At 43.8% G+C, this 14,357-nt stretch overlaps 1 protein-coding gene across 1 annotated transcript in view; it reads right to left on the bottom strand.

The window, feature by feature from the left end:
• The window catches only part of LOC139647429 (collagen alpha-1(XI) chain-like), a 30,558-nt gene extending 17,104 nt beyond the window's left edge, over nt 1-13,454 (bottom strand). Inside the window, 15 exon segments of the mRNA XM_071523326.1 lie at nt 143-196; nt 369-425; nt 578-661; nt 1,320-1,394; nt 1,492-1,554; nt 1,734-1,775; nt 1,883-1,930; nt 2,148-2,276; nt 2,390-2,509; nt 3,887-4,009; nt 5,322-5,484; nt 5,691-5,812; nt 6,797-6,888; nt 7,048-7,215; nt 13,394-13,454. Of these exon segments, the coding sequence (XP_071379427.1) occupies nt 143-196; nt 369-425; nt 578-661; nt 1,320-1,394; nt 1,492-1,554; nt 1,734-1,775; nt 1,883-1,930; nt 2,148-2,276; nt 2,390-2,509; nt 3,887-4,009; nt 5,322-5,484; nt 5,691-5,812; nt 6,797-6,888; nt 7,048-7,215; nt 13,394-13,454 (1,401 nt within the window).
• Nucleotides 13,455-14,357: the final 903 nt, after the last annotated feature.

Raw genomic sequence — 14,357 nt, 5'->3', positions numbered from 1 at the left:
AAAGGGGCAGAGAGACAGATGGGAAACGACAGGAAACGTTGCTGAAGGTAAACAGTTAAATGGTTATCCAGTGTTCTCAGATCCAGTGTTATACAACTGGATGAGCAGCTGAATGTGTTGCCATGGCAATCGGCCAACTTACCTGTGGCCCCATCTCTCCACTGGTCCCCTTCAGCCCTGAAGGCCCTGGATTACCCTGGGAAAAGGTTTACAATGGCAATCAGTTGGCCAAATGAGTCTGCATTAGGATCCATTGTCTGTGTGTGTGTGTGTGTGTGTGTGTCTTCATGTGTGTATATACTGTATGTATGTATGTATCTTCCTGTTTGTACACCAAATACCAAAATGACAACATGATGTGAGCTCACCAGTGGTCCAGGCCGTCCTCTGAGGCCGAGCGGTCCTGGAGGTCCCTTCATAGACAGCTGGAGGAGGAGGGGGGTTGGGGGGTTGGGGGGGTGGTGGGGGGGAGCAGACAGGTAGTAATCATAGTCACAAACACTGTGGTTGTCGTCCTGCTTCAGTTCTGTGTGTGCGTGTGTTTGAGTTGTAACAGAGAGACGTTTAGGTTTCCTACCTTGGTCTGCTGCAGGATGGCCTGGGCCTGAGCCTCCTGGGCTGATACCACCGGACCTTTCTGTGAATCACTGCCTGACTGGAACTACACACACACACACACACACACACACACACACATTAACATATAAGCCCAGGTGATGCTGAAATTGTTGAAGACATTACAGTAAGTCACACCGATTAGCAGAACACGCACACATGCAGACTCGCACTCAAACACAAAATGCTTAAAGACGAACCTGAACCTGACACACTTTACTCAAATGTCTCAACACCCCGCCCAGTGGCCGGTATAGAGCACTGCTACTGGAGTCTTTTACAACAAGATCAGCTTTGAAAAGATCAGTAAAATGGAGGATCATGCTCGCGGTCTCTCACTACATCTCCAGAGTTTGAATATTAGATTTGATCTGTGTACTTCTAAAACATTCAAATACAAACAAATATAGATCCTGTTGAATTCGCTATATTTATGCATTGATCTTAGTGTGAAACTGATGTCACCAGGCCCAGCGTTAAGCAGGCAAGTGGAGGAGAAGTGATGCACCTACATGAAATAGCAAAGTGGAACAATGTTGCAACCGTTTTGTCGGTTGCAACATTCAAATCCACGAGAGGTGGGCTGCTCAAAAAAAAACAAGGCACTATGGGCCCTTTAAGGATTAATGGGGCCAAATGACTGATGCAGTAACATCACTGCGACTTGTAAGGCCTCAGGCAACATGAAAGAATCGTCTTGTTACCGGTAAGAGCATGATGTTTCCTGGCGGACCCGGTATCCCATCAGCTCCGTTGAGGCCCGGCCGGCCTGGAGGGCCCTGAGAGGAGACACACAGACAGAGGAGCACACAGATGGAGAGACGCCAAGAGGTGACAGGTGGACTCACTCACTCACAAACAGAGGACAGTCCTCACCAGCTCCCCGGGATCTCCTCGAGGTCCCACCGGCCCTGACGGCCCAGAAGGTCCTGGCTCTCCCTGGACACACACACACACACAGACACACAGCCAGTTGACATTTTGATGGAATCTGCTAAAGTGCTAGTTTTCATTATCATAGTAAAAGTCAGTGCAGTTGCCATTGTGTCCATCTTCCATACAGGTAAAACAGGATATTTACCTCAATAGTTATATTTAATAAAACAAAAGCCACTAACCTCAGGTCCGGGAGGCCCATGTGGTCCAACTATCAGGGTGCCCTGTAGAAATATAACAGAAATATAACACTTTCTGTAGTAGTGTGTGATTGTGTGTGTGTGTGTGTTTGTGTATCTGTGTGTGCATGTGTGTGTGTAGTTTTCCTCACCGCTCCCAATTGTCCCGCTTCTCCTTTGTCTCCTTTCTCTGGTATATCCTGATAACATGAGAAAGGTAGATGGATGGGTAGAGGCAAGGAGGAAAGAGCAAGATATTTGAGCGGAATATTAATGAATAAGAAAGACATAAGGGGTGAAAACAGAAATACTTTCACAACAGGTCACAGTTCTCTACTGTTAGAACCACAGGATTCCTTTGTGTAAGAGTGCAATAAATTAACTTGTTGGTGCATGACAATGTGGATTAATTTGCACCTGTGCGTTCCAAGTGTCCTCCCCCTCTCTCGCTGCCGGTCCGTAGCGCTCTTCGTATTCTTCCTCGTATTCGTACTCTCTCACCTGGTAGTCATCTGTTGCGTTGTCGTAGTCCTCATACTCTAGAATCTGTCCAACACACGGGTGGAGAGATAGAAATAGAGAGTGAAAGAGAGGTTTTCTTTCACAAACACGGTGACACACACAAAACCAAACACACGTGACCGTTCTTATTGTCTCACCTCATACTCAGTGACATTCGGACCCACAGTCACCGTGGAAACAGAGACATCATCATAGAGGTCGCTGTAGTCAAACTCCTCAAACTCTTCGACCACATGTTTCTTCGGTGCTTTCTCCACCTGAAGACCGTAAAATAAAAGACCAACAAAACAGACATGCTGAATGCAATGTGTGATGTAAGTAAATGTGACTCTAGGAAATTAAAATGGATCAGTTGTCCAGATGTGCATAATCAACAAACTGCACAGAGTTTTAAAGATACATTCTACAATTTAAAGACACAAGAGAATCCTATTATATTGAGATATGCAATAGGTGCGTAGCCTTTTCTGGCTGGGTACTGCACTAAAGTCAAAATATCATGAAACAGGCATGGAAAACATGGGATAGCGGTACTCCAAAAATATCAAAAACAGCTAGACTTGCCTAGACAGACTCAGTTTACCATTTTTATTTTGGTTTCAACAGCGTTTCAGCATAAACCCTTCATAAGAGCATCATTAGAATAGAGTGCTGCTATCCCATGTTTTCAATGGCTATTTCATGCCTATTACATCTAACTATGCTACAATAAAACAACTGAGCACAGTAAGCCAGGTATCCTGCAGTGTTTGGAGTTGTAAGCCAGGTAATAAATCAGACAGCAACAGCAGCGGAAGAAGTTTTGGTGTGAAACTAGTATGAAGCATTGGCACACAGAGCATTGGCACACTATATTGGTCCATGAAATCATGTACTGTGTTTTACAAGGAAGAGCAAGGGATGCAGAGAGAGAGAGAGAGAGAGAGAGAGAGAGAGAGAGAGAGAGAGAGAGAGAGATAAAGTACTCGGTGGACACTAAAGTAACTTTTTATAATTTATAACATTTTACAGTTGGCTGGATGCATCATTCAAGACAGCAAGGAAATGAACAGCTGGAGGTGCCTGAGTGACGCTTCTTTAGCTGCTGCTGGTGGTGTGTGTTTGTGTGTATGTGAGAGAGAGAGAGAGAGAGAGAGAGAGAGAGAGAGAGAAAGACAGAGAGACGGCACTCGGTCTGAGGAGGATGCAAATATTTACAACAGCAGCCAAATGGTGTTGAGCTAAATAGCTCGCGACCACTCCAGACTGAAAATGACTTTGTGAGACCACACCTCACAGGAGAATTTTAATTTATGTGTTAGCCAGAGGATATGTTAGTGTACATGTGTGACTGACAATAATTTAACACTTCATCGTTTCATTATATCTGCCTTCTTAACCACCTCATAAATCCTTGTAATATTTTTTGCTGTCACAAATGGAACCTTGAGGGCTTTTTTTATTAAGTGACAGACTGGATTTACAACACTCGACACCAGAAATGCCTCACAGTGTGTGTTACGCTGTGGGATAGGCCAGGTAGGCGGAGTGACGTCATCCAGGTGGTTGACATGCTTTCTGAACAGGATCCGTTTCCTCTCTAGGTGGTTCAACTGTCTCTGCCCTCTGTGATTGGCTGTTAGAGTGGGACTTACTTCCTCAGGTTCTGTTAATATGCTGTCGTATGGCAAAGCAGCGTGGCAGTCTGGGATGTAGTCCTGACAATAAGTCTCTGCTGCTCTGGGGTCAGCAATGATCAGCAGCTGCTGGATGTCTCCCTGCATCACGCACAGACACACACACACACACACACACACACACACACACACACATAGATCAATACTGAACACATCTGTAAGTATACATTAGTGAAACCATACGAGATGACATCAAAGCGTGCATTGTGTATGAATGTGTTGCATTACACTGTGGATGTCCTTATTCTGTGTCCTCACTGTATGTACACTTGTCCTTTGTGAATGACATGTCATATCCATCTGTCTCCAATGTCTTCATCTTTGAATCTTTGTGTGTGTGTGTGTGTGTGTGTGTGTGCGTGTGTTCATTTAAGTCAGATCAAAGTGACTTAACAGGCTGTTTTTATCGTTCCTATTCAGTTAATCGTCTCCAGAGCTTTGGTCCCAAACGGCGCCAGCACATTAACTCCACAGACAGACTCTCTCCCTCTCTCTCTCTCTCTTTTTCTCTCTCTGTCTCTCTCTCTCTCTCTCTCTCTCTCTCTCTCTTCCTCTCTCTATTTTACACATGTACACAGACATTACACACACGCAAACACACATGGCAGGGAGTCCGGGCCAAACACCAACTACGTGTGGTTCAGTTTAACAGATGGACCACCTGAAACCACACTGACCACCAAGGTCAAAGTTCACAGTTCAGATCTATCAAAATGACCCCGTGTTGCTGAGGAAAAGAAGCCTGGTTTGATGACGCAACAAAAACAGAACTTATAAAAGGCTACAAAGATTTGGAGAGGATTTTTCCATGTCTATAAGTATATTTCTTAGAGATTTTGCAGGATTTCTTGGGCTTAAGCAGGATTGTGGTAATTCCTCTATTTACAGTTGATGAGCTGAGAGAATAAATATTCATATTATGTGTCATCTGCTTGTCCAGTTATTTCAGTCTTGCTCTAAGAATGCAGGACCAGGAGGCATCTAGCAAGCGTCCACACTGAACATACATTTAAATCCTCACACCAACTTTGTTTCAATGTCACTGCAGAGCCGTGGGGAAGTGTGCAGTACATCCACACAACCACTGGAGGGCAATGTATGGAGCGAAGACCTTATGTACAGTATTTTTCATTGTCTCCCTTTGATAGATAAATCAAACAAGCAGCAACAGGCAGAGACACTTACCTCACAATACACTCTTTAGAAAGGACTTACGTCTCTGTGTTTTCATTATTTCTGTTTTGTCTCAGTTGTTCTTCCTCTTGACAAGCTAATTTGTTCACATTTAACAAGGCAGATGGTGGGGAAGTAAAGTATTTACTGATTTTAGTTTTTCTTAAATATGGGACATATGGGACTGTATTGAGATACAGACACACACACACAATCCTACCTCAAACACATCCTCGTCCAGCAGGCGGGTGCCGAACACGGTGACCCCGTCGGTGCTGACCTGGGGGTTGTGACCCCTGGGCAGGTCCAGGGTGTCCAGCTTGACACAATCCAGGTACAGAGTCACTGACTGGCCCTCCACACTGTAGGCCACTCTGTGCCACCTGGCAGGGAAGAGAGAAGAAGACAACTTTTTTCCAACCATTCCTTGTGTGTGAGTATGTTTTTATTATCTTGTGGAGGAACAGTTTGATTTTTGGGGTTGGAGGTTAGGCTTAGGGTTAGCGTTAAAATGATGGATAAGGTCAGGGGAAGAGTTAAGGTTAGGCAAAGTATAACAGCACAAGGGTGTGTGTGTGTGGTTACCTACTTGCCATCAGCCAGGTTGATCTTCCTGAAGGTGGGGTAGAGTTCGGGAGGGGGCTGACCCTCCTGGTCCTCATACAGGAAGACCGGAGAACGGCCCACCTCCAGGCCCAGCTGCTGGGTTCCCTGAGGGACAGAGAGAGGTGGAGGATGGAGGGAAAGAGGGAGAGGAAATAGAAATGCTCATGGAGGGATGAAGACAGTAGGGTAGATAGTGGTCTATTCTACAGTGAGTGCCTATATTAATATTCCAAAAAGGAGCCTTATCTTGGCTGAGGTCTCAGTCAGGATATTACATGGAGCGGTCAGTAACCATTTTTTTCATACACCTGTATACGCAGAGATAGTCGAACGTTCTCTAGTTTTCATGCTATGTTCACGAGTTGTGCGTTATTTTGATGCCCGTGACTCCATGGAAACAGCACTTGCACTATTCGCCAAACCCAACAATAAACAGGATATGATGTTCACATGCCAGATCAGCATATCGCTGATAGCATAATCAGGTTTTTCATATCGGCTTATCCTGGTTATTGTAGAAGGATATGCCATTTACCTGCGCCAACTCATATCCGGAATATTTGAATATCCCAAATATGAACTGAATATTAAATGGAATATTAAAAATATATGTATATTGGTTCTCAAAGATAACATAAAAGTACCCTCTAACCCACATCAACAATCTTTAAGGTACTACCGACATTTTAAGTAGAAAAGTTGAAAACATAGGTGTAACTTTTTAGCAAAATATGTCCAGATTTTTGTGATGTGATACTTTGATCCCAGAAGGGAAAATCTCTTTTTGCTTGTCCCCCTCATAGTGCAGGGTCAGCCAATGTACAACACAGCATTCCTGGAGCTAGTAGAGATTCAGTGTCTTGCTCAGTAAGGTGGATAATTGGGTTGACTTATCTGATTAAAGAGGGATCCCTTTCGTTGTAATGAAAACTTGACATACTTTAAAGGTTACTAACACGGTGAAAAGAGGGTACAGGCCGAGTGACAACAAGCATAGAGCAGTTGAATAAATCGAACATTCATTGTGCTGTAGGCTCATCCTGGTGTATCTGTGTTTTGTTGTGTTGTGCCAGTGTGTGTTTTGTGTACCTGTGAGTCATAGAGGGAGAGGAGGAAGACCTGGGAGCCTTTACGAGCTCTGACTGTTGTCATCACTGAGAAATCCACTGGGAAGGGGGAATCTGGACAGGATAAACACACACACACACACACACGTTAGGACACACACTCTCCACACACACATGCACTCACACATGCACACTCACTCACTCACTCATTAACACACTCATGCACTCACAACAAGCACACACCGATGTAACATTAAAACACTGATGTTTTACCAGGGAAGAGCTGCTTGGTGGGCGCGCTCAGTTGAATCTTCTTGTCGATCTTAAAGGAGAGGTCCGTCTCCTCATGACCCTCTCTACTGGTGCAAAGTCCCGCCTCCAGCGACACGCCCTCCATGTCCTCCGACAGGTCCAGTACTTTCAGGACATCGATGGGAGTGGCTGCAGATAGACAAGGAATAGTGTGAGGAGGGACAAAGTCTTTTCATTTCTAACATTGTGAAGTCCTGAAAGAAAAGTTAAATGATCTGCGGTGAAGAGATTTTGCCAGATGTCACTTTGAAAATGTGCGCGTCAGGGGCAAGGTTTTTACCCAAAGGCCTTTGCTGTTGCAATTATGAAACTTTCAAAAGCAGTCCATTTGCAAAGACAGATCTGAGAGTAACAGCACTCCACTAATCAGCCAGGGGCATTCTTGACTGAGAAACATACTGTATATATAAAAGGTGGTAATGTGTGTGTGTGTGTGTGTGTGCGCGTGTGTGTGTGTGTGCATGTGTGTGATGTTAACTCTAAGATATGTGGGTATATTTTGCCTTATAATTAACTAGCCTTGTAAACAAACTAATGAAATACTTTATCAGTCAGACCATGTACTCTCTCTCTGTCTCTCTCTCTATCTCCCTCCCCTCTCTCTCTCTCTCTCTGTCTCTCTCTCTACCCCCCCCCCCTTCTCTCTCTCACCAAAACACATATTTGTTGCGGGAGCTCGGTTTAATCACATGAGAACGCCCGTCTTGGCACCCACATACAACAGTCTGTGCCACACAACAATAAGACAATAAAGATTACATGTGTTCTGATAATGACTCAACCTACCAAAACACACACACTGTCGGACACAGGCCCCCCCGCCCCCCCCATACACACACACACACACACAGAGAGACCGCAAACTTTTTGAATTAAAATAAATGTATGAAAAACTGTATTTTAAGCAAAATGCATAACACATGCGCATGTACACACACACACACGCACACACAATCTCTTTCACATACACATTCCTCTGAACACAATGGTCACAGTGCTCTGTGAGAGAGAGTAAGCAGAAAAAGATGGGATATAAAGGAGGAGGGTGGAAGTGGAGAAGAGAGGGGGAGAGGCAAGATGGAGGAAGAAACAAATGTGTAACATATTGAACATGAAAAGGGAGAGAAAGGGGTGTAGAGAGAAAAATAGAAGAAATAGTAGAAGGTAGGAGAGTGGAGGGCATGCCTCTACTGGTGTGGCTCCTTTTCACACGTTTTTCTGGGGCTTACGTAAACCCTCCATCTGCCTTGCACCTTTCAGCGCACACACACACGTGCACACACACACGTGCATGTATTGTGCACTCAAGCGGTTGGCATAATGTCTGAGTCTGAGCCCCAGATGTGTGTGTTGCCCACTTTTTTCTGTTTGTCCATCTGTTTGTCCATCTGTGTGTCTGTTTGTTTGCCTGCAGGTCTTTCAGCATTCTCAATTTGTAGTTCTGCCATTCATGAGCAGGGTATCATATTTTATAAACTGATACAGCTACTGTGCTATCAGACTTCCAGCAATATGGCGCCTACTCACTGACTGTTGACTGATGTGACCAAAATTTCGCTGTTGCCCTGTGAAAAGCCTGTAACTCGTTGTTGGTGTTGGTGATTTTCATGTTTTAACTTCAATGGAAGGATTACATGCTCTTCTAAAGGTTGAGAAAATTTTATTATTCTTGGGCTGATAAAACCTTTTAAAAGATAAACTCAAAAATGCATGGTGGCCAAGCCGACTTAGTTCCTGAAAAGTTCACATTTTGGAGATACGAGGTTTTCACTAGACAGCGACAATTTGTTTCCTGAGTGCTCACTGCAGCTCCAGTGGCACTGCAGAGATACAACATACATACAGCATTAGTTTTAGCATACTGGTAGCTGACAGGCTCTTCTCGTCTTCTTCTTCTTCTCGTCAAATGGTGACGTTCTCACTGGTTGACCTTTGTCACATGAATATTTTTATTTTGCTCAGCTCTTGTAGAAAATGGACTTCAGGACAGAAGTGTTCTAGCTCCTGGTGTGGATTCATGTTAGAGCCATGGTTAGTTCAGGTTCAGTTGGCACTGATCCTGACACTCCTCAGCAGTGGGTGAAAACAGAGGATTTTCACAGCCAAACATACCAAGAAATGATAGGCAGCACTGACTGCAGGAGAGGACAAGATGAGACTTGGAAATTTTGTTCTTATATGCACTTAAGCACATCAGGCAAGGTTTCCATATGTTGTTGACGTATGAGTATGTGCATGCACACACACACACACACACAGCAAAACCCACATACTGTACCCGTGTGCACATACACACACACACATACACATACACTAGGGGATGTTCACCTGGTCTCCATCAGTGTCCCATTGCTGGCTGTTATTATCCTGAGGCTCTGATCTGCAGTGGAAGGGGCACCATGATCAAGACGCACACATATGCACAGTATGTCTAATGTGAGCCATAAGAGAGCAGAGCTACTGTAGCTTCAGCAGAGAGAGACACTATAAGAATGCACATTGAGAAAAAATGCACAGAGCAAGAGAGACAGGGGTAGAGAGAGAGAGACAGAGGTAAGGAAGATATATAGATAACAGATATAGATAGATAGATAGAGAGAGAGAGAGAGAGAGAGAGAGAGAGAGAGAGAGAGGGGAGAGAGAGGGGTGTGTGTGTGATGTGAAAACAGACAGAATACTGGAGAGAAGTTACAGTATGGCCATATGAAATTACAGTATGTAAATGTACACACACACACACACACACACACACACACACACACACACACACACACACACACACACACACACACACACACACACACAGAATCTCCTGTCTGGTTCACTCCAATGCAGGAGGCACTAAACAGATCTGTTGAAAAAAAGTCCCCTGACAGAAAAACGAGGTCAGGGAGTTAAAGTGGAGAACCTCTGTCTGTGTGTGTGACCGCTGTCTTTCATCATAAATCCTCACCCATTAAAGGTTTCTCATACAGTACATGCAACACACACAAAGTAAATGGACCAGTGAAACAGAGACACAGAGACAAAAGACCCACTGACACATGCACACAGGGCACCATGTTCTGAAGAGTGCGGGTTTTCTGGAAGCCAGATGTGTGTGTGTGTGTGTGTGTATGTGTTTGGGTAGGTGCTTTTGTGCATACATGTGTGGTTGCATGTCTGTGTTTGTGATTAGTCTGTAATTATCTCAGTAATGGTGAAGAATGCAATAACATGCCTTTTGGAGAAACAAGAACTAATGTTTAGCTTGAGTTCCCATTACAGCCTCCTACACCTCCGCACCAAAACACACACACGCAGACACACATACACACACACACACTCACCACAAACACACACACACAACAGGCTACAAATCCCCCACGAAGGTTTTGCCTCAGGAGCCTGTCATTACAATCCTTCACCTCATTCACTCTTTCTCCTGCTAACTCTCTCTTTCTGTTGCTTTTCTCTAACTTCTGTTGCTTATCTCTCAAACATCAGCAATGGCTCTTCTCAGACACTAAACCAGACTAAAGATAAAAAGATGAAGATGAAAAGCAAAAGAAAGGGCTGAAACAAAGAGAAAGGGAAAGAGTAAAGAAGGAAGAATAGGATGGAGGGCCCAGACCATATGTTTTCTTTCCTCTCAGCTCAGCTGGCTCTGATCAAAGAAACATACTGGATAGGCTCTCCTGCTGTCTGACACACACACACACCCCCACAAGCGCATGCATACACACACACACACACACGCATTTACTAAGAAGAATCCTTACAAATCAGCAAAAGAGAGAGGTAGGAAGCCAGCAGACAGACAGACATGCGCTCACTACAGTGTGTGCTTCTATGAATTTGTGGCACTCTACATGTTGAAATCACGGCTCATCTCAAGTCTCAACCCCTCACCATCCTCCTCTCCTCCTGATCCAACCGAACGATGGAAGATTTCAGATACATTCATTCCAGCAAAGCCACTCTCCCTCCCAAACACAGATCAAAGACTAGGACAATATTTGTCATACAAAGAGCTCCAACACTTCTCGGACAGCAACACACTGCCTGATGTGGTTCAGTGCTTTATTGTTTTTGGACGTTGAGTCGTACAATGACGTTGATTTTGGAGCACAGAAAGTGAGCTTTAATCTGAGATTATTTCCAACCATAAGTAAAATATAAAGCACTTGTTGTACATGGACCTAATATTTCAGAGTCTATATGTACATACATGTAATAGTGATATTAAATTAAGTTATTGTCAAATCTCAGCAATAAAATCTCAATTTGCAATGAGCTCTACAAGCAAGTGAACTATAAACACCATCCGTTTACTGGGTATCTTCTTGTCAGACACACTGAAATACAAAGAGATGGGGACATTTGGCTGGTCTTTCCAGCCAAATGTTCCCAATCTCTTAAAATCCCCATTCAGCTGTAGAATAGATTCTGCTCTTAGCTATGCTCTTACCAAAAATAGTTCTACACAGAACCAGAGAATGGATCTTTAGGCTTTTACCATAGCAGAACCCTTTTAGTGCTATAAAAAACCTTTTTAGAAAGGTTCTCTACAGCACCTAATCAAATGACCCTAAATAAGCCCTTTATAGTGCTGTAAAGAACCTTTAAGGTCACATGAAATGCTCAGCACTGGTAAAATAACGTTTTAAGAGCCACACTGGCTTCTCTATTCTGATTTCTTTTATTTTAACAAACCAGAAGGTTCTTTGAAATTCAAAGTGATAGCAGCACAGAGCCAAAGCATCGAATTGCACCAATATCCGCATACTTTTGGAGCTCATTATATCTCTTCTGTCTTAATTGCTGGGGTCGGGGTCCTGAGGATCTCCTTTAGACTCATTTCTGCTCTGTTTGTCTGTCCTGAGGACCGCCTTTGGACACTCCAGTCCGCTCTGACCTAAAATCCCCTTTAGACAATGTTCTGTTGGTTTAGAAGGAACCCCTTTGGACACAGTCATGCTCTAGTTGTCAGTTTGAAGGATCCCCTCTAGACCCTTCTCTGCTCTAGCTGTTGGTCCGCACCCTCTAATCACTCTCTGGCCTGCGACCTGAGGTGCACCAAAACCTCCAGAATTAAAGGCCCAATATATCATTTGAGCAAGCAGCTCCACACACTCTGTTTGGGTAAGCTGGGGGATGCATTTTTCCCTACAGATACACAGTATGACATGACAAGAAATCAAACATTAACAGCAGGCTCAGTCAGTTATTTTCTTTCGCCCGCATTTTGTTCTTTCGTAAACACAGAAGGACACACACAGAGACCATTGCTGGGTCTCTTTATGTGGATTGATCCAAAATTAGGCTATTTCTATCCTATACTGATTAGATGGAAGCTTTCATGCCTTCACATCATCATGACTATTGTAGTTCTGTATTCGTGCCTCAAACATAAAGCTCTTTCTCGTATGCAACTAGTTCAGAATGTAGCTTTTAACTATCATATAACTCAGGTTTTAGCTACCTTACATTTTTGTTTTACTTTGATGATTTTAGAATCAATCAATACTGAATAGTTTGAAAGCAATAAACGGCCTCGCTCCAGCTCTGTGTACAGAAGTATACACAGACTGTGAGCCTGGTAAACGAATGAGACCCTTAAGGACAGACCATTACTGACATACTTGACTGTAACTTGACCACATGGCTCAGATGACTATGAACATATTTCACATCCCACACCTTGACAGCCAGGTGTGTGACTGTGTTCGACAGAATGGAAAAGATCAAGAGTGACACCGAGTGAACACAGTTCAACAACTGGTGTTTTGGGAAAGTTGACCAATAAGTATAAGTGTGTGTTGGAAAGTAAGAGCAAAATGGAAGTATGCATAATACTGTGTGTGTGTGTGTGTGTGTGTGTGTGTGTGTGTTCCCTGACTGCCAGGTGTGAGAGAGATGCTACAGGGTTCATCCCCTGACCTAGTTTGACCCCAGATGACCCTAAAGGTTTACAGGTCACACAAGTCATTTTGGTAATGACCTTCACAGACAGAGTGTGTGAGGGGTGTGACTCTGAGGTATGACTCAATATGTGTTTGTGTGTTTGTGTGTTTGTGTGTGTATGTGTATGTGTATTGCTGCATGATATGGTGAGGAAATAACATTGCAAAAGAAAGATTCAGAACCTGTGAACATTGTCTTCACTTTGTTTTTACTTTCTTTTCACTTTCTTTTCTTCATTAATTTTGACATTTCTTTGACATTTGATCAACTGCACTAGAATAACTAGCCAGAGGGCCGGTTTTTATCTTCAGCCAGATAGTTAATACAGGCTTTAAAGGCTCATGGGGCATAACAGAAATACCTTTCGGCTTCCTCAGCATCTTCTCAGACGGAGCAGGTGGAGGCAACATGGTGGAGTCCATGCCAAGTCTTCTGACAGACCTGGGTCAGAATCAGTCTTGGCAAATACTTTTATAATAAACGCTCAAGGAAGGTGTGATTCTCTGGGTGTTATGCTGAATCAGTGTTCTTTGGCTAAAACTGATTCAGCACTGAAGAACACCAAGGCACTTTGACTTTGACACATTTATTGGGGCAAACGACCAGTACATTGAAGTCATCCTGATGAATGATGTGTGGGCTGCAAAACATAGGCCCTTTGGCTCAAGAGACGTCTGTTTTAACTGCAAGGTGAAGTCAGTTTTATAGTTTGTTTTAGCCCACTTAAGTTCCAGATGGGTGACAATGCAGGAGGACAATGCTTAAACAGTCACAGGAAAGTATTTGAAAGTCAATTTAGTACTTTCATGTGACTGAGAATGGTCTGATCCATCTGGATTGTCTTGATGCGTAAACCAGACAAATCTGGTACTCCAAGCTAATTAAAACACTCAGCTTTGTAGACACATACTATTTCAGCCAGATATGCTAAGAAGAGGTGAAGAAGTGATCTTGTGTACTGGTTTGGGAATTGTTGTAGTATGGTTTCAATTTCCAACATGACTATAAAACAAAAGACTTCTTCATGACACTTACTAAATCAGACACACACACACATGTATACAGGCGGCCCTGATACACAACAATGACAGCAGCCTCTATAATGAGCCTATCAGACAGGAGAACAACACCCTCCTCATATGGTTCCAGTCTGTCCCCCATTTCCCAGCTGTACAGGTTAAATATCCAGGCTGTAGGAGCGCACAGACTGATGCAGCAGGTATGGCAGAACAAGTCTGGACATATAGGCCTGTGCCGAGGTTTCCTAACCAATGCGCACTGGGCTGCAGTATGAGCTCAGCTACCCCAGGAGGCAGTTCAGCTCC

Source organism: Centroberyx affinis, unplaced genomic scaffold, assembly GCF_046629955.1.
Source record: "Centroberyx affinis isolate AG114_WGS23_722 - 3 ecotype Tasmania unplaced genomic scaffold, CSIRO-AGI_Caff_v1 ptg000100l_1, whole genome shotgun sequence".
NCBI classification, from domain to species: Eukaryota; Metazoa; Chordata; class Actinopteri; order Beryciformes; family Berycidae; genus Centroberyx; species Centroberyx affinis.
The sequence above is the reverse complement of the archived record's forward strand: the minus strand, read 5'-3'. Positions and strand labels throughout refer to the sequence as shown.